Source organism: Priapulus caudatus, unplaced genomic scaffold (genome assembly GCF_000485595.1).
Source record: "Priapulus caudatus unplaced genomic scaffold, Priapulus_caudatus-5.0.1 Scaffold244, whole genome shotgun sequence".
NCBI lineage: Eukaryota > Metazoa > Priapulida > Priapulimorpha > Priapulimorphida > Priapulidae > Priapulus > Priapulus caudatus.
This window is the reverse complement of record NW_014577305.1, coordinates 182302-209675: the sequence shown is the minus strand read 5'-3', so window position 1 is coordinate 209675 and position 27374 is coordinate 182302. Positions and strand designations below refer to the sequence as shown.

The following is a 27374-nucleotide window of genomic DNA, read 5'->3' as shown; positions in this document are numbered from 1 at the left end:
TCCATCTTTAATCTGAAGACACTTAAACGTACGCGCCATCTCGTGGCAACTTTTATAACGATCCGAACATTCCTTTGAGAAGGTTCCTGATCTGATACCATCCCTGTGCATTCCACTGTTTCGGCGTGTATGTGAACACATTTGGGACTAACAGGGTTTACTAGAATCCCACCACTCCACCACAGAGTCACCGCAGTAGACGTTAGATGAGCGCTGTCGCTCCGCGGCACTTGTTTGTCTTATTGATTTTGACCCCGCCTCCGACCTGCAGATTGCTCGTGATTTTGTGGCGCATAGGGCGTGAGAGAGGCAGATCAGACAACTACGTAAAATTCCCAGTCATTCAAGGAAGAGGCAAGGAACGAAAGGAAGGGAGGGGATTGCGCTCTTGATGCATAGGTTACTAGATTACTGAAAAATTCCTGCTGTTCCAAAACTAGTACAGGATAATTCTTAGACGGGTATCAAGCAATTTCTTGATTAGTGCATAGGATGCATTTCTTGAAGTGATTGCACTATGCATAAATTATGTAAAATGTAAGGCATGTGCTATATAGGGTTCTGTGATTTTCTATAATAATTCAAAGCTATAATTTATTGTTTAAAGTTTATATATTACAAAAGAATATCATTCATCAACAAATAACTATTGTTTTCTACGAGACCTCATTTAGCATTATAACAGCAGTATTTAATTGAAATCAGTACCTATGTTACCTGGGCTCTCCTGACATATGGTATAGTGACTAATTCCCCCAGAGACTTTGTGTTTCCTGGTCTACATTGGCGCTGTGTCACGTAGAAAACGTATTCTTTCACATATATGACCCGACGACTGCCACCTCGCGTGTTGTTAAAATGATGGGTTTTTAAACGTCCAGTCCGTCCACACGAAAGCGTTCGTCGCTTCAGCAACCGGTATGGGACGACTAGTCACTATAAGTAAAAATAAATTCTGCGCTCCCTGATTCATTCAGTAACGCCTCGCGATCGGCTGACATTTTCCGTTCCAATTTGGCTGCATGTACTTCCAAATCCTCACCCCAGTTAATATTCTTCTAGATGTCTTTTTTTTCTTATTCGTTGATCACGTTAAGAGAGTTTCAAACAGGTATATATTGCTGGCTACGTGCTTGGTTTATGATAATATACTAAGTTAAGGTCAGAAACTGCACGAAATTTCTCAGTCCGGAAAAACTTTAGCTTTTACAGTTGTTTGATATTGTTAGCGAATTGGGCATTGAAATAGGCCCCGAGCTATAATGCCACTTCTTTTTCGTTTGTATATATGTATCGTTGTGATGATTGTATTATAGCGTCATGTATGAATTCTATAGACTGAAACTAACAAACAGCCTTGAACTAGAATCTTTTATTTGGAACAGGAAACGTTAGACAAGTTTACAAAGATAACTACTAGGACTGTTTTCAAAAGCCAACAATAAATAAAAAATGCCAGTGTCCGGATATCCGTACGTACAATTATACAATATGTAATATGAAGATTGTGATCTGTATTAAACTATTAATATAAAGGACCTAGTATATAATCCATTCTCAGTGCCTTCATTAAAACATAATGTAAAACTCAGTTTTAATATTTATTAATGCTACGATTAATTTTGGTCATGTTACGTCGTATAAATTTGCAGCACATACTTTTTAAGCATCAGTGTAAGTCGCAAATTCCCTCCCCCGTGAACTGCGTGCGCTTCAGTAACTCCCTAGTATCAGATAATTACAAGTGTACATGTATACACGTTTTAACATTCCACTCGTCTGCAAAGTCATAAAGTCATTAGCTGGTTGTTATTGCACGCAGTTGTTCTGGTCTATTGCGCAATCAGACGTGAGTTGAGCTGCAGGCGCGTCGTAATATATGGGGGTTGAACTCGTAATATATGGAATGAGATCGGTCTAATGAAGGAAGCAAAATTCAGGTATGCGTTGGAACAGATCAGTTTTACACTTGCGTGCTACTGGCATGATACATGACGCATCGCAGGTGTTGGCGTCCGTGCGTGCAAGCGTGCGTGCGTGCGTGCGTGCGTGCGTGCGTGTGTGTGTGTGTGTGTGTGTGTGTGTGTGTGTGTGTGCGCGTGTGTGTGTGCGTGCATGCGTACGTGCGCGCGTGTGTGTATGGAATCTTTGATTGACTACTGTGCGCTCATTGTGCGGTTAGTCAGATACCGCGTGTGCGTACGCTGTCGCGCATATTGCAAAGTTCATCTGATGTGTTTACAAGCGGTTCTGAGTGATAGCGAATGGTAGTGAATGTTTAGTCACGGGTAATATACGGGTAGTGCGTCAACCCGACGCTATTTCATAGCTTGGCCAATGTTTGTTTGAGAAGCAGGTGGGCGAGGTTGGGGGGGGGCAGCCGAATATTTATCAACAGATATGGGTGTGCCTTGATAAGAGGGGTGAATAAATGGCAGATTCATTCTCTCGTTATTCGCGTCTGATGATAAGCCGCGGGGCTAGCGCAGCAGCATATATGCGTTTTACATTTGCCGGCCGCACTTACGCGCCCGACGATGACCTATATCGATAACAGGCTCGCTAGTGTAGGCCACGGCTATGCTAAATATGGTTTGTTTCATCACGCGTACACGTTATTTCTGAATTTCGTGTTTGTGACGTCGTTTCTCGTATTGCAACTTTATATTACATCGTACTGTAATGAGCTTGCCTGCGTAGAGACTCCTGCCATTTAAGTAGTGGCTGAATAGGTGCGGGAATTTTGGTAATACTTCAGCCGTACTTGGTCTTCCGTGGCTGCGTTTAAGTAATTGCGCGTGGAATCGTAGATTGTGAAAGGTAACGCTTCAGTGTACTGTGGTTGGAAGCCGCGGGCGCAGGGCGTCATTTGAGCATATATCGACCCATTATTTATACCGCCACATACAACAACATACGACATTATACGACATTATACAACAATATATGACAACAATACAACATAACAACATGAAGCTGATGAAAATGTTGGTCGAAAAGTAAGAACAACTTCGTGGGGATAGACACCAGACTGTGAAAGTCAGTGCCAACGTTTTTGATGCTGCTACATGAATGTCTTTTTATAGAATTATTGAACTGAAATTTGCAAGGCCTACGTAACTCGTGTCAAACCAGGGTATACAGATAAAAAAAGAAGAAGATATATTGATATAAAAAATATTGATCAAACTTTATGATGAATAATACGTGCAAATCCCCCTGCTTCATTCATTCTTTATAATATCGCTACTACTAGACCATGCACGGAATTCTACTAAATCGCCTACTATACACGTGAAAAGAATAGTTACTACTCCCCTAAATTCCCCTTAAATTTCGCACTCGGTTTAAAAAAAAAATTGTCATAGATCGTAATCGTTCTGCTCGTCATTGCAGCACATTTGTCACCGTTTGCATTTTGCACGTCTCATTGTTGTTGAAGTTCTGAGATAGACAGTGAGTCGTTCTTAAAACGAGATTAGTGTAAAAAAAAATCGTTTAAAAAACGTTTGAAACCATTAGTCCTTTGATAGATTTGTAGTACGTTTCACAACTCCCCATTTCTCACGGGGAAATTTATCTCATTATCGCGCAATACAGTCATAATGAAAAATAATGAATTCCTGAAAATTTTGCAAACATTGTTAAAAACAAAATTAAATGAACCTATTGCACTGCACAATTCAGGAAATCTTTAAAAAGAACTTGGCGAGAGTAGTAGAACTCAAAACTAGTTTATCTTTGTTAACGTAGCGTAGACTTCCCGGGAGCCCAACCAGTTAAACCATACCTCTGATGTGTTGGTCCAGGCCTCTCGTTCACATATATACATATGTGCTATAGTAGTGTTTGATATCTGTATAAGGTAATATGTGGCTACGGTTTTATTTTTGACAATTATTGTTGGGGTAATGACACAGTGATTTGCATTTCACAGGTGCGTGCATTCCTATTGTCACTGCGCTTGCCTCCAAAAAGGCATGAATGAATATAATCGGGGTTTATCGGTGACTGCCATCTGCCGGGGCTTGCTTTAGTGTTGATTATACCCTGAGTTGGCGAGCTGTTACACGTGTAGGGGTTAGCGTGGCAGTCATGGAACTACAACGCAGGGTATGCGAGCATCCCCGTGGAGTGTATATTACAGTATGTCTTCTAGCTTGGCTGCTGCATAGTTGGCTCTGTCTTGTATATGTCAGGAACATACTCTCATTGACTGCTTGTGTGTGCGTGCGTGCGTGCGTGCGTGCGTGCGTGCGTGCGCGCGCGCGTGCGTGAGCGCGCGCACGCGTGTGTGTGTTTGAACGTGAGTATACGAGTGTGTGTGTGCGTGCATGTGTTTGAGTGGAGATTGCTCTGCTGTCTTATTATATGAAACTGGGATGGGTAGTACGATCACAAAATTTGCCAGTCACGTAGCCAGTACAGTGAAAAATCGCGCAATCATATTATATTATCATTATCACACTACCTTAGTTACGTCCCGTTAGTGCTCAGCTTGTAGTCCCGTCTTCAAGTGCATGTGTATAGTTTCTACTTACCCCTCACCACTTCCGTGTAGTAAGCTCAAAGCTCAGACAAGTACCAAAAAGTTCATATCTGTTCTCAGCGTAGGCCCATGTTAGTTACCCTTAGCTTTAGCCCGCTACCTTATAATAGAACTTCCCAACCAGTCCTAGTGGCAGTTATGAATAGTTTACTATAATTATAGTAAGTAGTAGATAAATATAATATCAAGAGATAATAATACATCATTATGTATTATCACAATTATACAATTACATAATTATACAATTAATAATGTATTATTAAGTGTTGATAATTTGCATCGGCTATAATCATAGCTGTACTTATGTAGCCCTCTGCACTGCCACAGGAGCGAAGTGCAACGAAGAGAGAACTAACCATAACTATTGTCCGAGGACCATAGCGGGTGGAGTAAGTCTGTAGTCTCCTCAGAATCATGCAGGTGCAGAAACACTGCCAATAAATGCGGTGCAGAACCGAATTGTCACCATCACGTTATCAATGATCTCTTCACATCTGATCTCAAGCTATAGTCTCATTTAAATACACGTACGCATAGATTCAGTCTGCTACAACTCGGGAGTCGAGTGAATCTATAGTGCACAGGGTTCTGCCCAGGATTTTTTAGTGTCGGACGCATCCAGTTGCAAGCGCCGTAAGCGCGAAGCCAATCTAGGGGGGTCTGGGGGCATGCCCCCCTGAAAATTTTTGATTTTTGATAGTCTGAAACTCAATTTCCTGCATTCTGAGCAATAAAAAGCCCATATATCAGACATTTTATATTTATTTTTTTATATCAAAAATTAGTGCCGGGCGGAGATATATTGTGCTGGGCGGCAACCGCGAGTGCGGGCACACCCGCCCACCGCCGCCCACCGTGGGCAGAACCCTGAGTGCACCCTCAGCGTATTCTTGAGATGTGTCCTCCCCACCTCTCCCCCACCAGCACCTCGCAGGCGCAGTAATCTCGTAGCTTAGGCACCGCCGCGAAAAAGTGGTTGTTTTTTCTAGCGCCCCGATTGGGTTGAGTTACGTCGTTTCGCCCGTTGTGCTCGCCCGCATGCAGCAGCAGCAGCAGCAGCAGCAGCAGCGTATGTGGATGCTCGGGTCACACGCCTCTCATTCCTCGTGGGTCTCCGCACCGTACATCGCAGACGACTCGCGACCGACGAACGGCATTCGTGGCGAAAGAAGCAGGCGATGTTATGACGTTCCGTCGTTGTGCAATTCGCGCGTTTGCTCGTCACCGGCGTGGTTGGCACGGTGCGAGCTGTACGCGCCCGTAGAAAGAGACCCCCGCTCCTCGCGCGTGTACACATTCATCGCAGGGTACACGGACTCGGCAGTCTAGCTGTGAAAGCGCTCTCGTTCACGAGGAGGGAGGTGGCGGTGGTGGTGGTGGTGATGGTGATGGTGGTCGTGGTGCTATAAACAGGCCGCGTTCCGTGGAAATAGATTCTCTCGGCGGCGGAGCTAGATCGAGTCGTTAGTGGATAGAGGGCGGTGTTGTGTTTGCCACGGCGGTGATCGGTGGTTGGGTGTAACGGCAGTTCGTCCGTGTTTTTGACGTAGAGACGTTTACGTTTGCCTATCCTTACATGCGTGTGCAAGTGCTGATCATATATTTAGTTATACTACTGGTGCCGATTCAAACCCCGGCGTTGCTGGTTCGTCTACACATGCACAAGTCGTGAACACATCGTTATATTACTGTTGGCGATTCAAATGCTGCTGTGATCAGTTCGTCTGCACGCGTAGAAGTTGTGATCGTATCGAACGTTACACTAACTGGTGCCAACTCAGATGCCGATGTAGCTGGTTCGGTCACACGTGTGCAACTGGTCATCATATAAAGCTCTTGATCGGGTATAGTTGTACTACCGTTGCCAATTCAAATCCCGATGTTGCTAGTTCGTCTGCACGCGTGCAAGTTGTGATCGTATCATTATACTAACTGGTGCCGATTCAAATCCCGATGAAAGTCGCTGTGAGATGGATCAAGCTGCGTCCATGGTTAACGTTGGTAGAGTGAGAGGATGCCGCAGTGTACCCACCAAGTTGGCCACAAATCCACACGCGTTTTGGGTTGTGCTCAAGCAGCAGAATGAGAAGGTATTTAGGCATGAAATAGTTAATTAAAGTACGAGGTTCTTGTAGAGTTTTGAACAAAGGCGCGATGTTTCGTGGATACGCATTTCTGCGACCCTGCGTGTGGATATATTCGTCTGTACGTGCTTGCTTGTGTTGTGTCATGTTGTGTGTTGTGTTGCGTAGTGTGGTGTGGTGTGGTGTGGGGGTGTATCATGTCGTGTGGTGTCGTGTCGTCATGTGGTGTCGTGTCGCGTGGTGTGAGGTGGTGTGGTGTGGCGTGATGTGGTGTAGTGAGGTGTGGTGTGGTGTCGTGTGATGTGGCGTGATGTTGTGTTTTTGTGTTGTGTTGTGTCGGTTCGGGGCGAGAAGTGGACTATGGCTGCCTTCGCTCCAACTAATCGACCCAATAAGCTATCAGTTTCCCCTTACCATCTTCAATCTTTCGTATTTTAATAGTTGTTTACCATTACGTATGCTGTAGCAGGAGTTGAATGCAGTGACGAAAAAGATAAAGGTATAAATATCAGTTACGTTTAGTTTCCTGCTTCCGGTTTTAGTCGTTGATCGGAAACCATCGTTACTACTGTTTCTACCCTTATTATGATCTACATTAACGCAATAGTGACTAGTGTATGTATGCCACTCACGCAATCCAACTACCTTAGCTTCTGATATGTAAAAGCTTTCAGTCAGCGATGTCATTTTAAACACATTAAAACACATTTCGATTCGCTGTTAAATGGCTATTGTAGTAATGTAATCATTTTATATTGTTATTATTATTATTATTAAATTATTATTATTATTATTATTATTATTATTATTATTTGCATGTCCATTGTGTTTTTAGGGCAAATAAGTTAGTCTGACTTGGTAACAATGGGATGAAACGTATGATAACATTTAATAACAGAAAAATGGCTAACGTGAAGCAGTAATGACAATTTGTAGGGAGCCAGCCATTTAGTGAACCGTGACAGACTGCAGTGGCACCAGCTCAGAGCTTGATCTTTTTTTTACTGCAGCCACCAATAATTACAATTTTTTTCAAAATAGGCTGGCTGGTTGAATGAATGCTAACAGATAAAATTACCATTCAGATAGTGCAGCGTCACAACTAAACGTCACAGATGTTTGTAACTAATTTTCAAGAAAGATCTATTGCCGTGTAATTTATTGACACATGATGTTAATTGCGCTGGAGGGACGTACACGTCTATAGATTATTTTAAACAGTTTATTAGTTTGCTAAGCTACTAGTAGCTAGTTACATGGTACCCTGTAATTAATTACATCTTGGCAATGTGGCTTGAGCCCCTTGACTGGTGATGAGGATATAGCTGGGTGGTGCAGTAAGAAAGTGACTGCCTGCGTGGCGTAGCGAATGGCTGTGTGGTGTGGCATGATTATAGGTGGTGAACAACAGTAGAGGGCGGCCATAGGCAGCAGGCCTGAATAAGCATCGAACAGAAATTAATTAAAAATACTCACACTGTTACTGCGCTTACACAACATACACTTTATTCATGTTAAATAACTACAGATTCATGCTCTATGCTCCGCTCGAAACTTGCCAGCTCTATGATGCGAATTTCTGCAAAGTTCTCTGAACACATTTCAAACACAACTAGACAGAGGGCACTCACGGAGAGTGCATACCTCCGCGAGCATGTAACATGTATGTGCTCGCTGGTGGCGGCTGCTGACTGACTCGCCTGCTGCTGACTCGCCGCTCACTGGTGGCTGCTGCTGACTCGCCACTCGCTGACTCGACGTGCTATCGATTCGCCGCTCACTGGTGGCTGCTGCTGACTCGCCACTCACTGACTCGACGCGCTATCGATCGCGCGGTGGCTACACACACACGAGAGCGATTGCATGACCTCCGTTTGCGCGGAGGTAAAAATGACCAACCGGTCGCTGTGGCTACGCCACCTGACGGAATGACAACAACACGACAAGACCAATTTTACTTAGAACTAATGCTTTCTAGACGTCCACGAGGCATCTAACTTGCGTGCATAATGCGAATTATTGCACTCTAGTGCCGAATTTCGGCGGAAAAAAAGGCCTGTTCTAGAGACGAAATAGTGCAACGCTGAACAATTTGCGGAGGCTTACTGTTGTATGCCTTCTATAACTGGGCGGTTGGTGTTATGTAGACATGGCTGAATAGGTGGTACACCATAATTATGGTTGACTGGCTAGATCGTATATTCTCATAATGACTGACTGGGTCGTGTACTGTCATCGTGACTGACTGGGTCGTGTACTGTCATCATGACTGACTGAGTCGTGTACTGTCATCATGACTGACTGAGTCGTGTACTGTCATCGTTACTGACTGAGTCGTGTACTGTCATCGTGACTGACTGAGTCGTGTAGTGTGATTATGACTGACTGGGTCGTGTACTGTCATCGTGACTGACTGAGTCGTGTACTGTCATCATGACTGAATGGGTCGTGTACTGTGATCATGACTGACTGGGTCGTGTACTGTGTTCATGACTGACTGGGTTGTGCACTGTCATCATGACTGACTGGGTTGTGTACTGGTCGTACAGAGTAAACGTGGCGTCATTATAATGTTCCGTATATATACTATGTATGCTCTCCCCAGATTTTCGGCTATGCTGTAGTTGGGATGGGTGCACTGCTATTTATGTTGTGCATTGTGGGTCTGTAGGTCGAGAAGTCTGATGTGGCTCGCGCCTACGACATATGTGTTCATGTGCGTATAGACGGGTAGCTTTCCCCCTCTCTCTCGTTCTCTCTCTCCCCCTCTCTCCTTCTCTCTCCTCTCCCCTATCTTACTCTCTCCCTCTCTTCCTCCCTCTCTCCCTTCCTCCCCCCTTGCCTCTCAACGCCTGCCTCTTCCCCTCTCTCTCCCTCTCTCACAAACACACTGTCCTTCCCGTCCTCCCTCCCTCCCGTCCTCCCTTCCTCCCCCTCCCTCTCTACCTCTCCGCCTCCCCTCTCTCCCTCTCTGTCCCTCCCTACCTTCTTCTCACTCGCTCTCTCATTTCCCCTTTCTCTCTCCACCCGTGTGTTAGTGTCCGCGAGCTCCTCACTGGAACTACGTGGTTAGAGGTAGTAGGCGGCCAGTCCGTTTCTCATACAGTCAAATCTAAAAATTCCGAACGCCCTCAAAGACGATTTGTAAGTCCCAACATCATCTGAGACATGTAAAATGTATCTGTCTATAATATCCCCCCCCCCCGGCCCTATAAATCGAACTAAACGGGCAGTCCCGATTGTGGTCTGCATCGGGTGAGTTGGCTTGTGCATTGCTCGCGATATATTTGTGTTAAATCTAGCGTACATAGACGAACATGCCACTTTGGCCTTTTGCCCTTATCAGCAGATCCCGACGTACGAAAAACGGGTATGTGTCACGGTGGTGTGAAGATTCGGCTCTGGCAAACTCAACACCAGCAGCGGCAGATTCGTTTAATATTCTTATCTTAACATATAGTCATTATCAGCATTGGTTATTTAAACTGAAGAGTGTGTGTATTCAAAGTTCATCTTCATACCTTAGCGCCATTTTAAAAAAAGGTCGATTTTCAGTATTGCCAAATCCAATGCTATTTGCTTGCCCAGGGCGTGTTCTGTTTATTGTTCTGTTTGAATGCTGCAGACAGCAATCATTTTCATGTAGTCCAATATTCTGGGCAGATCTACCAATCGCTTTCAAACTGTGGCTTTGATTGTGTATTTAGAATAGATTTACGGCGCTTCACGCCTTCCTAGACCCCTCCCGCCTATGACAGTGTCCATTCATTAACCACCTTGCAAAATGGGCGTGAAAGGAAATAATAAATAAATAAAATAAAATAACCCCGGCCCTTCCCGCCTCTAACTTCTGTCTTTATTTTGAGACTTGAGAATTTGTAGACTGTACTGCGAGCACGCATATGGTGCGAGAATGAAACTGCGGTCTATCTGTTATGCGCGAACCCAGACTGATTGCAAAATTCACCGTCCGTCTACGCGACTGAGTCCACGCGGCTCTTCATTGTCCTTTGAAGCTAACCTTCGCTTGTCAATAATTTACGGAGTCGGTTTATCTGCTAACCAACAGAATCTTAGTAGGTTGTAATATTATAGTTTGTGCGGTGATGAATGTTCGTGATATTATATAGGAAGCGCGTGCAGTGTGCGAGTGAGACATTAGCGCCGAGGGCGTATATAGCACACACATGCGGCAGTTCCTAACCACATGCGTCTTGTTGATGTTTGTTTATACAAAGCTTTGGCATTCATTCTAATGATCATATTTGCGAGTGAACGCAAAAACCCGCACCAACTCCTATAATGTCACGTGGTAGCTTAAAACGACGAGAGGCAGTATTATTTACAAAAATTCGGCCGTAGTATTTTGTCTAGTAGTTGTTTGCAAGTAGTAATCGTGCGGTGTGAAAGTTTCAGCCTCGTATGTATAATAAATAAATTACGAATTTTAATGATCATGGTGGATAAGAGTAAACAAGTGGGTTTGTATAGTGTGACAAGTGTGTTTGCAGAATGTAGTAGTTGGGAAGGATCGCGTGCATATCAATTTGTCAAGAATGTGTTGTTTTACACCGATAGTCAGCACGTGTATGCTCTATTGGTATTAGTTGAGCGAAGTTAAATCCTATCATTCACTTTCACATATTATCAAGATTTCGATTTGGAAGGTGAATCAGGAATGCATGTTCATTCACAAAAATTCGCGTACCAGTAAGGAACTTTTAAGGAAGCTGTTAGCCTCAGATCAGCCTAGTTTACCGTGATCGACGTCCATTGGTGTCTACAGTGTCCACAGTACCATGTCTACAGTCGACACGTGAACGTATAATTTAGTGGCATGCAGCTATAGTTTCCCTTTTCGCATTCCCACGGGTATGGCAGTTAAAGGCTCACAATGCGCATCCAAACGCTAATTTCTCCAGTACTAGACTAGCAAATACTTCGTGGCATGCATAATCACACTACCTTATGACAAAATAAACTCTAGTTCCTCCCATTTCACTGCACGTTGTCTTATAAAAGTTATTTTGAAAATACCTCCAATGTTGTTGAAATTCTCCGATGTTGTTGACAGTTTCCCCAATCCCCAAGCAACCGTGCAGCGGTGCTGCGGTACAGCGGTACGGGCGCAGCAAAGATAAAAACATGTGACGTCACGTCACCACTTCGAGGCTATATTGTTTGGCAAACAGTCGGCGTTTGCGCCAGAATGCCAGTTTTCTTACCTCTTTCTTGTGGGTTTTAAGCAAACGCGCAGTGAAATGGGAGGAACTAGAGTTTATTTTGTCATAAGGTAGTGTGATTATGCATGCCACGAAGTATTTGCTAGTCTAGTACTGGAGAAATTAGCGTTTGGATGCGCATTGTGAGCCTTTAAACTCTCGCTGGCCTGTCCTATTTCCAGTTGCACAGCGGTGATCGCATGTTTGGCGCTAATTGGGCATCTTATCTATAGTCATCGTCCTACAGTAGATGTCTTCAAACCGAAAAAGTTTTATAGCAATTTAATATTGGTGAACACACCAAAACTGTATCGTTACGAATTGTGTAAAGCGCGTACATGTAAAAAAAATATAACACAATAAACCGTGTAAAGATTGACCTATTTCAAAAACTCACACGTACCGAGTCTTACCAGCAAGGTTCTCGCTCGTGGTGGCTACTTCAACGTTGAAAGAATACGTTAAGCCCGTTTAACAAAACTTAGTCTCAGAGGCCGTTTATATGTTCAGTGAGCATACTGTGGGGGTTCGTGGTACAGTGAGTGTAATATAGCAATGAAGAGTTTTCGGTGGGCTTCTGTCATCGATTAAGTGCCGTTGACATTACACTTCATTCTTGCCATTATGTAAAATGTATTGTATGTCCATATTGATCATGAATTCTACGCAACCAACTGGTATATATATATACAGGTAGCATGTGCTGACTACCACTCATGCTAGTTATTTCCCGTAGGCCTATACAGTGCGTTTAAATCATGTAATGGCGTATGTGGCACCTTGCAAAAGGTCGTAAGTTTTTCAACGAGCATTGTTTTAGTACTCCAAATAAATATTTTCCATATATATATATATATTTATTGAAGATTTGTTTATTTTTTTGAATTAATGCATTTTTTAGACAAAGGTGGATCCAGAAGAGCTGTTCACTAAGCAGGAGAGGATTGGCAAGGGCTCCTTTGGCGAGGTTTACAAGGGAGTTGATAAACGAACACAGGAGGTAAGGCTACGTGTGTTTGTGAGATGGGGAATGACGCTAACAAGCTTTTGTCATCACTTTCGCTATAGATTATTTTTCCTGCAGATACAATTTCTTCAAACAAATTAACAAATTGATTATTAATTTGTTAGGATAAGAAGATAGCCATTATTGAGGAAACGCCATCACCTGAGCACTGAGCAGATCTTGCTTGTTAGTGTTTTGGGGAGATCTATTTTGTTAGCCTTACTAATCTGCGTTGGCAGCATGTGGGCCATGCTGTACATGTATACATGTATGCGCACAGCTGTAACCACCTTGGTTACAGCATAGATATACACAACACATGTGTTGTGTATATCTATGGTTACTAAAGCCCAACAATTTCCTTGCTCAAACGTGCCAGTAAAAACCACATGTGAACGATATTATCAGCTATAAAATAACGTAGATCCTCTCATAGGTTCCAGAAGGTTATTTTTGCTTATTCAAATAATTTGTAAGTGTACACATATCATTTAGCAATTTTTGCGAATCTAACCGAAACGAATTTTTGAGATGTTTATTTTTACCCGGTTAAGGTAGGGGCACACGAGCGATTTTTATCGCCCGATCACCGCGAATTCTAAAATCGCTCGAAAAATTCGCCCGTGTGCCCGTTCACGTCGACGCCGATTTTAATCGCCCGATCGAATCGCCCGTATCCAAAATGTTAGATATTTTCGGGCGATTATTTACGCCGGGCGATTATTATCGCTCGTGTGCCCGTGACCGGCGTATTTTGTCGCCCGATCGATTTTTCTAAACCAATCGGACGTGTTGTTGATATCATGTGATGTTAAAATGGCTGCCTCCAATACTGTAGAAGTGTGGACTCGCGAAAAGGAAGGCGAATTGGTATTTCTGTGGTCGGAAAGGCCATGCCTTTTTGACATTACGATCCCTGAATACCGGGATCGTGTAGCGAAGGAGGTCGCTATTACAGAAATAGCGCTGAGACTTGCAATGAATGTTTCCAGTTCTTTTACTAAATTCGAGTAGACCCCTCTACCTTTCCGGCGCATTATCCAACTCCTGGACCACGAATTTCGATTCGCCCAACGAGCCCTTCTCCGTATTTTGTTTCTTTTTAGAAGCAAGTAAACAGCACTAACAACAGCAACAACCTTTTTTCGGCGGTTCGCCATTTTGTACCGATCACATGATCGATGGAAAATTCTGTCGAGTGGCGTACGCGTACGCTCTCAAATTCGCTACGTGTGCCCCTTCGTGATCGGGCGATTAAATTCGCTACGTGTGCCCCTTCGTGATCGGGCGATTAAATTCGCTACGTGTGCCCCTTCGTGATCGGGCGATTAAATTCGCTGGCGATTTTAATCGCCGCGATTGGGCGATAAAAATCGCTCGTGTGCCCCTAGCATTAGGTAACGTAGCACAGCCAGCTAGTGGTCATGGGTAAGGCTAATGAGATATATTCATGAATGCAGATAACTTTGCAGCCTACTTACTATTTCGCATGCATAATTTCTATTGATGTGAAAATTCGGTGTGCATAGATTTGTTTCCACAAGCGTACTGACATATATGTGATACATTATTTTATGTATGATACACTGTATGTAATTATTTTATGTATGTATGTATTTTATAATTTTCTCCTCGTGTGAACGCAGCTTATATAAGAACTGGGCATGCTCGAAAAACATATCTGGAAACCTCCAAATACCTATACATAGTACTTGAAATAGGGCAATAAAACGACTCTCATTACTTGGTCAATGGTTATTACTTTATAACTGCACGTTTTATTGTCACAAGTTCACGCTTTCACACTGCTGGTTGCGTAGACTTCTATGGCTACGTGTACTATAGAGTCTATATAAATACCATACATTTTGCCAACATCCCATATATAGATATTTTACAATTGCCCTCGTCGTTTGTCTTTCTACAATTATGTGCATTGTATAATTCGCAAGATCATCACTTTTAAAAGCGTTAAAATTCTGCGCAAGCTTCACGATGAGCTGAATAGTTAACGTGTGCACGCACATACCATGCGAGCCCTCACTCTCTGTCATTTTACTTTGACACTCTAATTCTCTCTCTCTCTCTCTCGCTCTCTCTCTCTCTCTCTCTCTGCTATTTGACATTGACACTCTCATTTATGATGCATGTTTGCTGTGTTTGTTGTGCAGGTCGTAGCAATAAAGATTATAGACCTTGAGGAGGCTGAAGATGAGATTGAAGACATTCAGCAGGAGATCATGGTGCTGTCTCAGTGTGATAGTCAATACGTTACAAAATACTTCGGCTCATACCTCAAGGTAAGCTATCAGCTTGGAAACAGCCATCTTCTAGAATGATGTCGGTTACTTTATCGACTGCGATGTGTAACTGCACAGAGTTTTTAATTCAATAAACCTGATATGAAATTGAATATATACAAATTTATCTCTTTTTTGAAACACTCGAGCTTAATCGTATACCAGCGTATTATTCGGTATACTTGCACTCGTAACACATATAATGTCACATACACTAGACTCATTGATGCTAAGGTACATTTGTTATGCCCCATGAAGCAGAACGTGGTATGAGCGTTTCAGTTGTTGCTTTCATTCAGCAAACGTTGGTGTAGTGGGAGTAGTGTTATAGTTATGGTATTACTGAAGCGAATTGGTATTTCTGTAAAGGATGCGACGTCAGCGTTTCTGTCGAGTTTTCAAGCACTGACGAGATACAGATGAAGGAAAAAATGTGCTAAATGATTCGAAACAGCGAATTTGCGAGAATGAATGTGAAATGCTTGGCCGATTCTTGGCAGGGAACTAAGTTATGGATCATCATGGAGTATCTTGGAGGAGGTTCAGCACTTGATCTCTTGAAGGCTGGACAAATCGACGAGACGTACATACAGATCATTTTACGAGAAATTCTCAAAGGCCTTGATTATTTACACATGGAAGGGAAGCTTCACAGAGATATCAAAGGTGACTGACTGTGTGTTGTTGGCACTGTAAAAGTGTCTGCAAATGTTGCAAAGTTTTTTCCGTATGTGTGTGTTATTGGCTGGTGGGTATTAGTGCATGAATCCTTTGCCATTTTTAACCTGAACAGCATGTTACTTTGAGATTTCTTACAGATTGTGAGCTCCTAGCCTATCATTCTTGCTCAAAAACCAATAATGTGTTTGGTTTCCTTGTCATTCCTCTTTTAGAAGCCCAAACATTTCATGTTAAATTTTGTACATATGTGAAATCATGCATAGGCTTGGTATGATGAAACCTACGCTTCTTTTCCCACGGGAAATACCAACTCTTACCGTAATATATAACAAGTGCAGCTGCTTTTGTCGAAAAGTATTCAGCTGTGAGGCTTACCCGCGTTTTCCGCTGCCAAAAAAGTGTGAAAATTGTCCGATCTCGCGCCCGCGCACCGTCGACTGCAACCTCGCGTTGAGAGGGTCCCTAATCGTGCTGTTGGTTGTTGCAGCTGCTAACGTGCTGCTGTCGGAGCAGGGCGAGGTGAAGCTGGCTGACTTTGGAGTCGCGGGTCAGCTGACGAGCTCGGCTAGCAAGCGCACGACGTTCGTCGGCACGCCGTTCTGGATGGCGCCCGAAGTGATCAAACAGTCGGCCTACGACTTCAAGGTATGTATGCTGCTGCTGACGGCTGTATGCTGCTGCTGCTGCTGCTGCTGCTGACGGCTGTATGCTGCTGCTGCTGAAGGCGGCTGTATGCTGCTGCTGCTGCTGCTGAATGCTGTATGCTGCTGACGGCTGTGTGCTGTTGCTGCTGCTGCTGCTGCTGACGGCTGTATGCTGCTGCTGCTGCTGCTGCTGACGGCTGTGTGCTGTATGCTGTTGCTGCTGACGGCTGTATGTTGCTGCTGCTGCTGCTGCTGCTGCTGGTGGTGGTGGCGGTGGCGGTGGTGGTAGCAGTGGCAATGGCGGTGCCTGCTGCTGCTGCTGCTGCTACTGTAGATGGCTGTATGTGCGACTGGAGCTGATCAGTATTTATACTTGTGCTAGAATAATGTTGTAGATCGATTATCGGTAGTGTGGGCAATGGGATGTGAGTTAGGCTCATTGAATCGCGACGTGAATCAGTAAATTGTAAAATATGTATGTTTGAGTTTGTTGGTAACTTCGAGCTTCTATTGTCAACTGTTGTATAACTTGGCTTGTTAAGCCATCATAGATATGCATCATACTGATATATAGGTGAAATACTTATTCTAGTGATGATGAAAGTGATGAAATGTTAAATAAATTTAAAAAGAAAGATATTTTTTAAATGTCTGTTATATTGGTTAATCATATGATGGTATAAGAGTAATGGCATTAATAAGAACAAGGAGGGATTTGGTGTCACACTGATACGTGCTAAATCTTCCATTGCATTTCATTCATTCTACTTTGCAGGCTGATGTATGGAGTTTAGGCATAACTGCAATAGAACTAGCAAAGGGAGAACCACCGTATTCAGACTTGCATCCAATGCGTGTACTTTTCCTCATCCCAAAGAACAACCCTCCACAGCTGACTGGCAACTACAGCAGACACTTCAAAGATTTTGTTGATTCGTGTCTGAATAAGGAACCAGAAAATGTACGCCAGGCATTGTCGTTATATTAGTCAGTTAAAATTCTAAAGATACTTTGAACAAACATAAAAACATGAAACATTTCAAATGTTTTGTGGTGCAACAACATTTGGAAACGCATAATATCTACTGGATCAGCAATAAAATAAATTTGCGGCGCAGTACAAAGCCACGTTCTGCCTGTATTGCATATGATGCTGCTACGTGGGGACTTCACTAACTGTATCGACCTCTTTAACTATTCTTTTGCTGTTTCACAGAGGCCGACGGCAAAGGATCTGCTAAGGCATCCCTTTATCAAGCGGTCGAAGAAGACGTCATATCTGGTTGAGTTGATAGAACGCTACAAGCAGTGGAAGCTGCAGGGTGGATCCAACGGCGACGATAGCAATAGTTCTAGCGATGAAGAGTACGTGTTTTTGTGTGTGTGCGTGCGTGAGTGCGTGCGTGCGTGCGTCTATGTTGTGCGGTTTATTTTTTTGAGCTGTATTTTTATTCCTAACGAATTTGGAAAGCAGAGTAGATGCCGAGTCAATCGCTTGCTTAGACTGAATGGTGTCTGTAGAAAAGAAATGTTGTTTATTTAATAGACGGGTTTGTCCTGAACGTTCTGCCACGTGATGGACATAAAAACCTTTTAATATTACAGCTCTATAAACACATTATTGACAAGGATAAAGAAAATAGCTACGTCAAATTTTTGTCGTTTCCATCGAATCTGGCTGATTGAACATTCACAAAGAATTTCTGGCATTTCTCTTTTAGAGATGGCGGGGACGATCTGGAAGATGAAAAGGAACCATGGAGCTACCCAACAGTAAAAGGTGCACCGAAATCGTTGAACATAGACACGCTTGAAGATAACATTCCACCACCTCGGCCATTGCCAAGGAAAGGGGATAAGCAGGTGGTGCACCCTGGTGCACAAAATGGAGAAGCGGGCATGAAAGATGGTTCGCCAATCCGGGATCCATACAACGGGGTAGGTTTTTTGTTTAATTAATTTCTGTTTTGTAAATTGTTGAGTTAAGCAAGTAAATGTTCTATCCACACTGATGCTATCTGTTGTTATGTTATGACCCACATTTTTTCCAAATATAGATGGAGTATTAGAGAGGATGTATGCTAAGTCACTGTAGTCAAGATCATTCTCACCTCTGTTATTTCTTATGCTGTTTTTCACATCACATGTTATTTCTTATGCTGTTTATATAATTCTCACCTCTGTTATGTTTAGTGCAGTTGCAGTGTTCTCATTTTCGTCTCTATGTTATGCCTCATTGCATAATTAAATGCAGTTGCAGTGTTCCCATGTTCACCTCTATGTTATGCCTCATTGTATAATATGAAACGTAGTTGCAGAGTTTTCATCGATTGCCCCTTTTAATTCGGCCAGACCTCAATAAAGGAAAATGCGTCACTCGTGGCTCTCACATCAGGGCTAATTAGTAATTAGTAATTGATACGGAGGCTGTAGCGTGTTGGCTTTTGCTTGCAGCAGCACTCTCCAGCGAGGAAAGCTCCGCCGGTGCCGCAGAAGGGGCTTTCACCTGATCGCCAACCAAGGATAGAGCCACACTCTAGCCGACCACATCCGCCTGCTGCCAGTTGTCTTTCATCGATCCTTTATCCTATTATAACCGAGGTAATAATACGCCATAGTACAGACCCTTTTACATGCGAATGTGACTTAAACATAACTACATAACAATAATCAACACAGGTATATTTCTCTTGGACTTTCCACATTGCCTAATGTGTGGCACATACCGGTGATATAAGTATGTGCAAAACGTGTATCTCTCTCTCTCTCTCTCTCTCTATATATATATATATATATTTAGAGAGAGAGAGAGCTTACTTCAGTTTAATGGCGATTCTGTAGTTTCTCCACCTGCACATGCTAATCGTGGCGCACTATATCGTTTGACTCGCAGTTACGAAACAAGTACACGACCGGTAGTCGAACCCCGCACGCGGCCTCTGATGCATTCGAGGAGCTCAGAAACGCATTCGATATCGCTGAGAGGACTTGTCCCGGAATCAGCGAGGAGTTGTTGACGGAAATCGTGAGGAAGCTGTCACCTGGCCTTAGCGAACTGAGGCTGAAGCATGCAACCGACAAATTACGGGGGTATGTAGAAGCAGCGGTGGCCGCCATTGGTTGCTAATATTGGCCAGTTGGGGCCTTTGTTGTGTATTATTCGGTAGTAACGCGATTTGTGTAAATGAACGATATCAAAATTATTTAGTGAATCATGTGGTGGACCACGTACTCGAGAAAAAGCCATTTAATTTTCGTAATTTAGTCATTTTGTAGAATTAATTTCACATTCTTGAAAAAATCGTAAAATTTTTATGCTTATTTACGTTTATATCTACATTGAAAAATTTGAAGTTTACAAATTTTCATAGTTTACCTACGTTTATAATAATTATTGGTGTTATTTCATGGTCAAACTGTATAAGCTTCATATGGTAAATGCTGGGCATAAAAGCTTTATTGATTGTGCCAAATAATTTGGATCTTTATTGTTTTCTAGGTTAAGCTTATAGAAGAGAATGATCATGTGCATGCCACTTTCACACGTTATCCAGCATCATCCAGAACGTTCCGCATCGAAAAGAAACAGAGCAAGTTTAGAAGAGGAATGAAGATGAATACAAATGAAAGTGCCAAGAAACTCTAGGAGTGCACTTTAGTGAATTGCCGACAAGGGGCTATAGTATGAGGCACAGCTGAGTTTGCTTTTTGCTCCGTGGTAATATGCAGAGCTCGTCTACATGTATAATCAAAGGGTATTTAGTAATTAATCACACCACAGCACAAACCAGAATTGACTGCATATATATATATATATATATGTGTGTGTATATATATGTACGTTGTCATTTTTCACTGCAACATGGTCTGTAGTGAGAATGAAAAGGAGATGAAATGGTCAGCACGAAGGGTAGTGTAGCTGTGTTGTGTATAACCGAGTGTGAAGAGCCGGGCAGACTACTGTGCAACAAGTTGATTGATGTTGCCAAATTCACACACGCACACGTGCACTTGTACACACAAACGCACGCGCGCGTCCACACACACAGACACGCACGCACGCACGCACACACAAACACAGATACAGACAGACACACACACAGACACACAACTTACAAGGCATGGTCTAATAGTTTCCTTTTTGTATGGGCACCGGCACGTATAGTAGCGTTTTATGTAGGGTTTGACATGCCATACACATTTACGTGCATCTCGTTTCCATGTACTTAGGGAACATGTGAAGCTTACGCGCTTTGGTCAAGTGCTGTTTTGGACTGTGTACGTGCTTATGCTGTAGCCTATGTATCAGTGTATGTTACATGCTGCCGTAGCCCTCACCAAATAACGCTGGAGGTTAGATGAGGATATTTTTGTAATGTTGCCTCTATTTCGAGTTGTAAATAGTCATGATTGATATGTTTTATGCATTTGTGAAGTGATAAATATGCCATTTGATTTTGCCTGCTATCGGGAATAGATGACGGCTTGCTGTCAGCCGTAGCTTATCGAACACGAACCGGATTTCTTGTTGCTTTACGTGTCATTAAAACAGGGTACATCCTGCGTATTTCAGTATCGCCGCTTAGCGATGCTTGAAAATTCATGACACATGTTATAGTCTCTGTACTGATACTTTTGGGGGAAAACCAGCTAATGACGTGCGGAACCATACGGATATGATGTGAATAGAAGTTATAGAACATGTTAACAGGAACATCAAGTAACAGATTTATAGCAGTGTGAGGTATCTGTCACTCATTGTCACTATAGGGTTCACGTGTTACTAGTGCACCCGCTTGCTGACACCAACCAGAAAAACCCTATTACATGCAGCACAAGTCAGTGATCTGTAAATAATGCCTAAAAATTGAGCTGCATGGAATTGGGTCATTTAGTTGGATGCTCGCAATTTTGTCAATTTGGATTGAGATGGGGATTGCAGACGCAATGCATACTGCCTGCCACCTGTTACTAAGTGTAAGCACTTCTTATTGGAGCACCCTAGGTTTTATTATGAGATTGCATAACGTGGTCACAGATTGTAGCCAGTCTCCAACCCACTGCATGCATGTGTTGAGCAAACTGATAAAGGCAGTTCTGTGAGTCACGTCTTCTGCTGTACATGTGGCCATTCGTTTTCTTTGTTCGCAATCAATCATATAACGTTGAACGAATGTCCATCGTCAGTGGTTTTCGGGATTCATCAACACATTTCACTTTTCTCTACTTCATTCAAATACTAGACCCATAGCGGTACACATTCTATTGCAAAGCTGCAGGTGTATAAGTGCATCTTGTGCAACAGGATGCGATCAATTTTGCCAGATTGGTGTGTATGAGAACACAATGCAACACACTGCTTCAATCGGTTTCTGTGCTGCGCTTCCCTTCCCCAGTTATACCTCTGCAAACTGTCTCAGCTTATTCGTTTGAAACAGTGAGAGATGTTAAAGGGTTAAAACAATCTGCCCCATGTTTTAGTAGTTAACATACATGTTTATTATACAGAATATAACATTAAATTGTTGTACATGCTTTCTGAGAAATGATGCGAAATAAATAATTATTATCAATCACACATTTTTGTTCCAGGTTTGGCAGTTCATGAGTCAAAGCTGTAATAGACAGTTGAAAAGTAGTTTTCATACTTTAATCTCTGTTAACCATGTGTAACTCTGTGTAGAGACTAATAAGAGCATTGACTGCATTGAAAAGTATTTACATCACACAAAAATTGATGATAAAATATATCCAGTAACCATAGTTAGAGATCTCAATGGTCGAGACCCAGTATTTTAAAGAAATACTCAACCTGAAAAAAGACAAAATTACAGTTTTTATCCTATTTAAATGTTGGCTTCAATCAAGTATAGCAGCCGGTACCACACGCATCCTTGAACCTGACTTGAGATTGTCTAATAGAAACCAGCAAATGGCAAAATGAGGTAGCTATTCTCATATTCTACAGTGATTGTACACGCGTGTACTATACCTCTAGGATTCCATCTTCGGGAAGATCAGTGCAGTGAATTGCATTCTTAATCTTATCCTTTCCGTATTTGGCACGCAATGTGTGTGGTCGTAACTGTCGTCCTATCTCCTGAAAGAATGTATGCACGTTCATATGGGTGCTATTCTATCGTACTATCAGGTTTAAATGACGAGTGATTGTGCTGAGGCGTGTCCGCTAAGCAAAACCTCTGTTAAAAGACGTCATTGTAACATGGTGCTGGTGAAGATGCTGTCTACCACGCTGTTGCTACAGACAGCTGGTGAGACAGACAAAATACGATCGAGCATGGCTCTCATCGTTACGATGCTGGTGCTGTGTGGGACGTGCATGGAACAGTCTAGGTTATGCCAGCATGCTGCCGCGTATGATTGTTGAACGTTCAACACACAACTGTTTTCTTTAGGATCAAAACACCTGTTGTTTTTATTATTATAATTATAGCTGACGGTAGTGACACTGTGTTTGCCCGCGCCGACTGCTGCCTAGGATGCAAACGAATCTGCCACACTCATGATAACTTACAGGGTCTGAAGGCCCAACAAGTTCTCTGAAGTCTTGTGCCACACTTGGACTGCCAGTGATCTCTATGGCTATGCAAGGTCCTGCAGTTAGTTCCATCACCATTTGGTTGTACTCTACCATCACGCCCTTGTATATTTCCAGAAACTCTTCTGCACTTGCTCTCTCCAGGCTGAACTGTTATCCGTAATAAATAAAAAACCTTGAGCTCTCAGAAGAATAAGTACACGAAAATAGAAACTGTCTACATAGTATTGTGTACCTTATTTGACAGATTATTAAGTGGTGTAAAAGGGTGCATCGTAATTGCTTTCATAATGCATATTACTGCCTCTATTTTGAGTGTGGATGCAGGGATTTGTAGCACAATATGCAAGATGCATTAGCTAATCAGCAGGCAGTTGTATGTTAGGGAAGACTGGCATCACAACTAGGGCTCATGCTGTAAAAAAGTTTTGGAAAAAAACACTCTCCAATAGTTTTTAAAAATCTAAACGTTAGAAGGAATTTTCACAAAAAACACCTGCCATGGGTGCTAACCACACAGGCTACAATATCCAGTTGAAGTTTCAGAGAAGGTTCAGAGTGTTCAGCCTAAGAGCCTCACTCTTCCACATTAACCAGATTGGCACTTAAAGAAAAAAAGTAAACTGCTACAGATGCCAGCGTAAGGAAGGAGATGAAAAAACTTGCCAATTGGAATGCAGAGATGGTAAAGCCAGCACTTGATATATCAGAGATGATGTTTCCAATAAGCCCTATAATTGAAAAGATTTTATCCTGTTAAACAACAAGAAAAATAATTCATTTTACATAACAATATTTTACATTTGTTTGTTTATCTCATCACCCCAATTACCAGGACACTGGATCTGGAACTACAGTGTTTGTATGCACATATTTGTGGCACGACAGCTACCATGCTTACAGACCAGTAGTTTCCAATGTTTTTTTTCTGTCCCCCAAAATTTGCCCCTAGCAGGGCTTTCTTTTGCAGCCTAATGAGGACCCTGCAACCCTGGTTTGAGTTGGGACACAACAGCTGCTACAAAAGTGAGAGGTGTTTATGAGTAATAGAAGTAATTTGTACCTGCCAGTACAGCATGAGGTTTGATAACACAGCAGGTGCAATTCTCACACTTCACAGTGCTCTCTGTCACGTGTCCAGAATCGAAGAGGTCCAATTCCTTCGTTATAAGAACAAGACAGTTATTAGAAAAAGACAAGAATTTCTGCACCAAACTAAATAGTTTTGGAAATGGATTATGTTGAACTGAATGGCAACTGGCACCTAGGCTAGGTGATATATGACAAAATAACAGCCAATTCACAGAGATGTTACAGTGTCTCTCTCACATCCTCATGACACATGTATGCAAAATTTCAGGCAGTAACCCGACTGTAAGACTAGACATTTGCAATGTTACACCAAAGATGTATTTGCGTGGCTTGAGGAATTATTTGGCTTTTGATAGGACCTGGCTATATATGTGAACAAAGTACTAGATTCAAGTGATAAAAATAATGTTGGACATAAATACAAATTAAGAATTCTTTGAAAAATACAAAAAATAACAAAAGTTATTAAAAATAATATGCAGAAAATGCATGGTCGTACCTCTCTAGCAGATGTGACGGAGTCGGGGCCATGGCAAGCATTTCGAAGCTTGCAGCCGCCAAACTGAGCACGAATGCTACCTGATGCATGCACCTTGGCTTCAGCTGGGTCTGAAGGCCCTAACAACTCCTGCCACTTTTGCACCCCATTTTCTGCCATCAACTCTAGTATCAGTATCTGTGCACTGCACATAAACTGTACCAGGTCGCTATGAAATATTAAGCGGAAGAAGTGGCTATAGTTTTTCATTAGAGGATACAGAATGACTTTATTAGCTCAGCTAGTCTTAGCCTAGACTTTGCCACATCCAGGGGGAGCCAGGAATGGCATGCATTATAAGCACAGGTAACACAGTGCACATGTTAGGTAAACATTGTTCTGATGAAGCTACCAGGTAATGCATGGGAATATTTACAGAAGTAATTAATTACAGTGTTTGTATTAAAGCTATATTATTTATACTCAAAGAATGGTGTTCTTGAATGTTTCTCGTATAACTTCTCAGCGCCATTCTTTTTCAGTCGAACCATCCGTGCTGCACAGATCTTGAATCCGTTTTTCTCAATAGTAGTGATGATTTCGCCAATTCTAATCATGCCATCTGGCTTTATGATGGCCAACGTTCTGAAATTGTCAAGCAAAATCTTACATACTACTGGTGCTTATTATTACTACAAAAAAATGAGATCGTAAACAAACTAGATACATTTTTGTTTATGTAACTTAGAAATTATGTAAATATACATGTGTTTTAAAGTAATAAAAAGGCATTTTTATTTGTATACTTTTCCTGTCTGCCTGATAATTTATTAGCAGTGTGCTGGTCAGCATATCCAGTTAGTGTTAACTGCCTTGATAACACATTGATGGTACTTCCAATGTATAAATGCTCAGGTCTAACATTATCAATCCCTGTGCGTTTAAGAAAGGTTCTTCTATTCTTGATATCATACTGGAAAATAAAAAGTATTATAAGGTCTACGCTTGTGTCACACTGACAAAGTATTTTGAACTTGAACCGATGAATCTAACAAGTAATTGCTTATTTTCTGTGAATGAGTTGCTGTTAAAGTAGCTTCAAATGTGTTCATACATCACTGTTAAATTAGAAATTAAACAACATAGATTTAAAGACAAAATATAATTGACGTTTACAATTTACCATTTCCACTGTACCATCCTCACAGTAAAAGATGAACTGGTACTTTCGTATGAGTGATGCATTCGAGTCATACCACTCGGCCAAAAAAGCATATGTGTCATCAGGAGCAGACTGAAATATAAAATAAAGAAAACCTGTCAAAGAATTATAGACAGAAAAGAATGGACATGAACTACAATAATAATGTACATGCACGCTTAGTACATGTACGCTTTGCTACCTGCATCTAGGGTGCATCAGGGCGGTAGGTGCATTGTTAACACCGGCAGCATTGAACGTGTTAATGAGGGTGGTCTCTAGGGCTGTAACGATACACATACCTTTCAATTGGATCCGTATCTCGATATTAGCCTCTCGATTCGATTCCTTCGATTCGATTCCCAAAATATTGAAATGTTACGCTTTGGAGGCAGTAGTATAGTACTACTAGTAGTAGTAGGACAAAATAATCTCCAGCTCGAATAAATAGTGATATTTCGAGTATTGGCGTTACTCTTGCAGCCACAGGCACTTGATACGTCTCAATAAAATAAAATAAATGGTAAATAAACACGAAATGTATTTACTACCAAAGTCTTAATGTTTCGCTAAGTTTTTTTGCCTATAATCACCTGTAAATGCCAGTCAAATGCTCATCTGCAACACACAAGTACACCGCATGCTAGCTGCTGCACACTGACACATAAAAATATAGTTTATATATTATATGACTATATAGTATATATTTATGTGTCCGTGTGCAGCAGCTAGCGTGCGGTGTACTTGTGAGTTGTGTGTTGCAGATGAGCATTTGACCAACTATATATAGTATATATTTATGTGTGGGTGTGCAGCAGCTAGCGTACGGTGTACTTGTGTGTTGCAGCTGAGCATTTGACCGGCCTTTACAGGTTATTATAGGCGAAATAGAGTAGAGAAACATTAAGACTTTGGTAGTAAATACATTTCGTGTTTATTTACCTCTTTTTTTATTGAAACGTTCCAAGTCAGTGCCTGTGCTTGCAGCCTGATCGGGCTCTCACTCTGTCTCAGAGACAGACAGAGAGTAACGTGAATAAAATAGTAGTGGCAGCGCCTCGTTCTACTTTTTTTATTTTTTTTTATTTAGGCAATTATCCATCATATTATACAATAATAGGCCCCTACATAGCATACTTTTACAATAAAATTCTGAATTCATAAAATTGGATAACTACCAAGCCCAAGGATATAATTATACACAAAAAGCATGACTAGCACACACAGTGACACACTACGACTACCATTAGGCCTAGTATTATCTAGGTGATGGCACTGATAAAAGTATCAGGGTGTCAATGAATTAGTATCAAGTCAAATACTGTAAATGTGGAGTAATTACCCACCATTACTAGTGAGTAGTGGCAGTAGTGCATCTACACTTTCCTAAATTCCTAGTATGCCGTTGCGTGGGACGCATTTGTTACTGTTAGATGGTCATGTGTCGTTTGATATGTGGTACAGTCAATGGGTACAGTATTTACCAAACCCGCGTGATTTCTCGAGATTCATCATAGGCAAGATGGCAGCGAACAAGCGAAAACAGGATGAGAAACAT

General features: G+C 42.1%; 2 protein-coding genes across 11 annotated transcripts in view; one reads left to right on the top strand and one right to left on the bottom strand.

The window, feature by feature from the left end:
- The window catches only part of LOC106807941 (serine/threonine-protein kinase 25-like), a 36550-nt gene extending 14486 nt beyond the window's left edge, over window positions 1–22064 (top strand). For 7 of the 9 annotated variants that reach the window (XM_014810465.1, XM_014810461.1, XM_014810458.1 and 4 more), the window contains exons 3-12: window positions 12757–12855; window positions 15033–15161; window positions 15662–15827; window positions 16330–16487; window positions 17262–17447; window positions 17703–17851; window positions 18208–18424; window positions 18941–19087; window positions 19380–19576; window positions 19986–22064. In XM_014810465.1, coding sequence (XP_014665951.1) covers window positions 12757–12855; window positions 15033–15161; window positions 15662–15827; window positions 16330–16487; window positions 17262–17447; window positions 17703–17851; window positions 18208–18424; window positions 18941–19087; window positions 19380–19576; window positions 19986–19998 — 1461 coding nt within the window. In that variant the 3' untranslated portion in view covers window positions 19999–22064. Of the gene's footprint in view, window positions 1–5928; window positions 6640–12756; window positions 12856–15032; window positions 15162–15661; window positions 15828–16329; window positions 16488–17261; window positions 17448–17702; window positions 17852–18207; window positions 18425–18940; window positions 19088–19379; window positions 19577–19985 lie in introns of those variants that run through there. The other 2 variants (XM_014810464.1, XM_014810463.1) reach the window with 2 other exon arrangements.
- The window catches only part of LOC106807943 (nucleoside diphosphate kinase 7-like), a 5806-nt gene continuing 393 nt past the window's right edge, over window positions 21962–27374 (bottom strand). Inside the window, exons 1-10 of one of the 2 annotated variants that reach the window (XM_014810466.1) lie at window positions 27163–27263; window positions 25799–25909; window positions 25422–25588; window positions 25099–25260; window positions 24637–24844; window positions 24109–24205; window positions 23712–23776; window positions 23022–23195; window positions 22479–22586; window positions 21962–22298 (exon numbers count right to left, since the gene is read on the bottom strand). In XM_014810466.1, the coding sequence (XP_014665952.1) occupies window positions 22260–22298; window positions 22479–22586; window positions 23022–23195; window positions 23712–23776; window positions 24109–24205; window positions 24637–24844; window positions 25099–25260; window positions 25422–25588; window positions 25799–25909; window positions 27163–27192 (1161 nt within the window). In that variant the 5' untranslated portion in view covers window positions 27193–27263 and the 3' untranslated portion in view covers window positions 21962–22259. Of the gene's footprint in view, window positions 22299–22478; window positions 22587–23021; window positions 23196–23711; window positions 23777–24108; window positions 24206–24636; window positions 24845–25098; window positions 25261–25421; window positions 25589–25798; window positions 25910–27162; window positions 27264–27374 lie in introns of those variants that run through there. The other variant, XM_014810467.1, reaches the window with a different exon arrangement.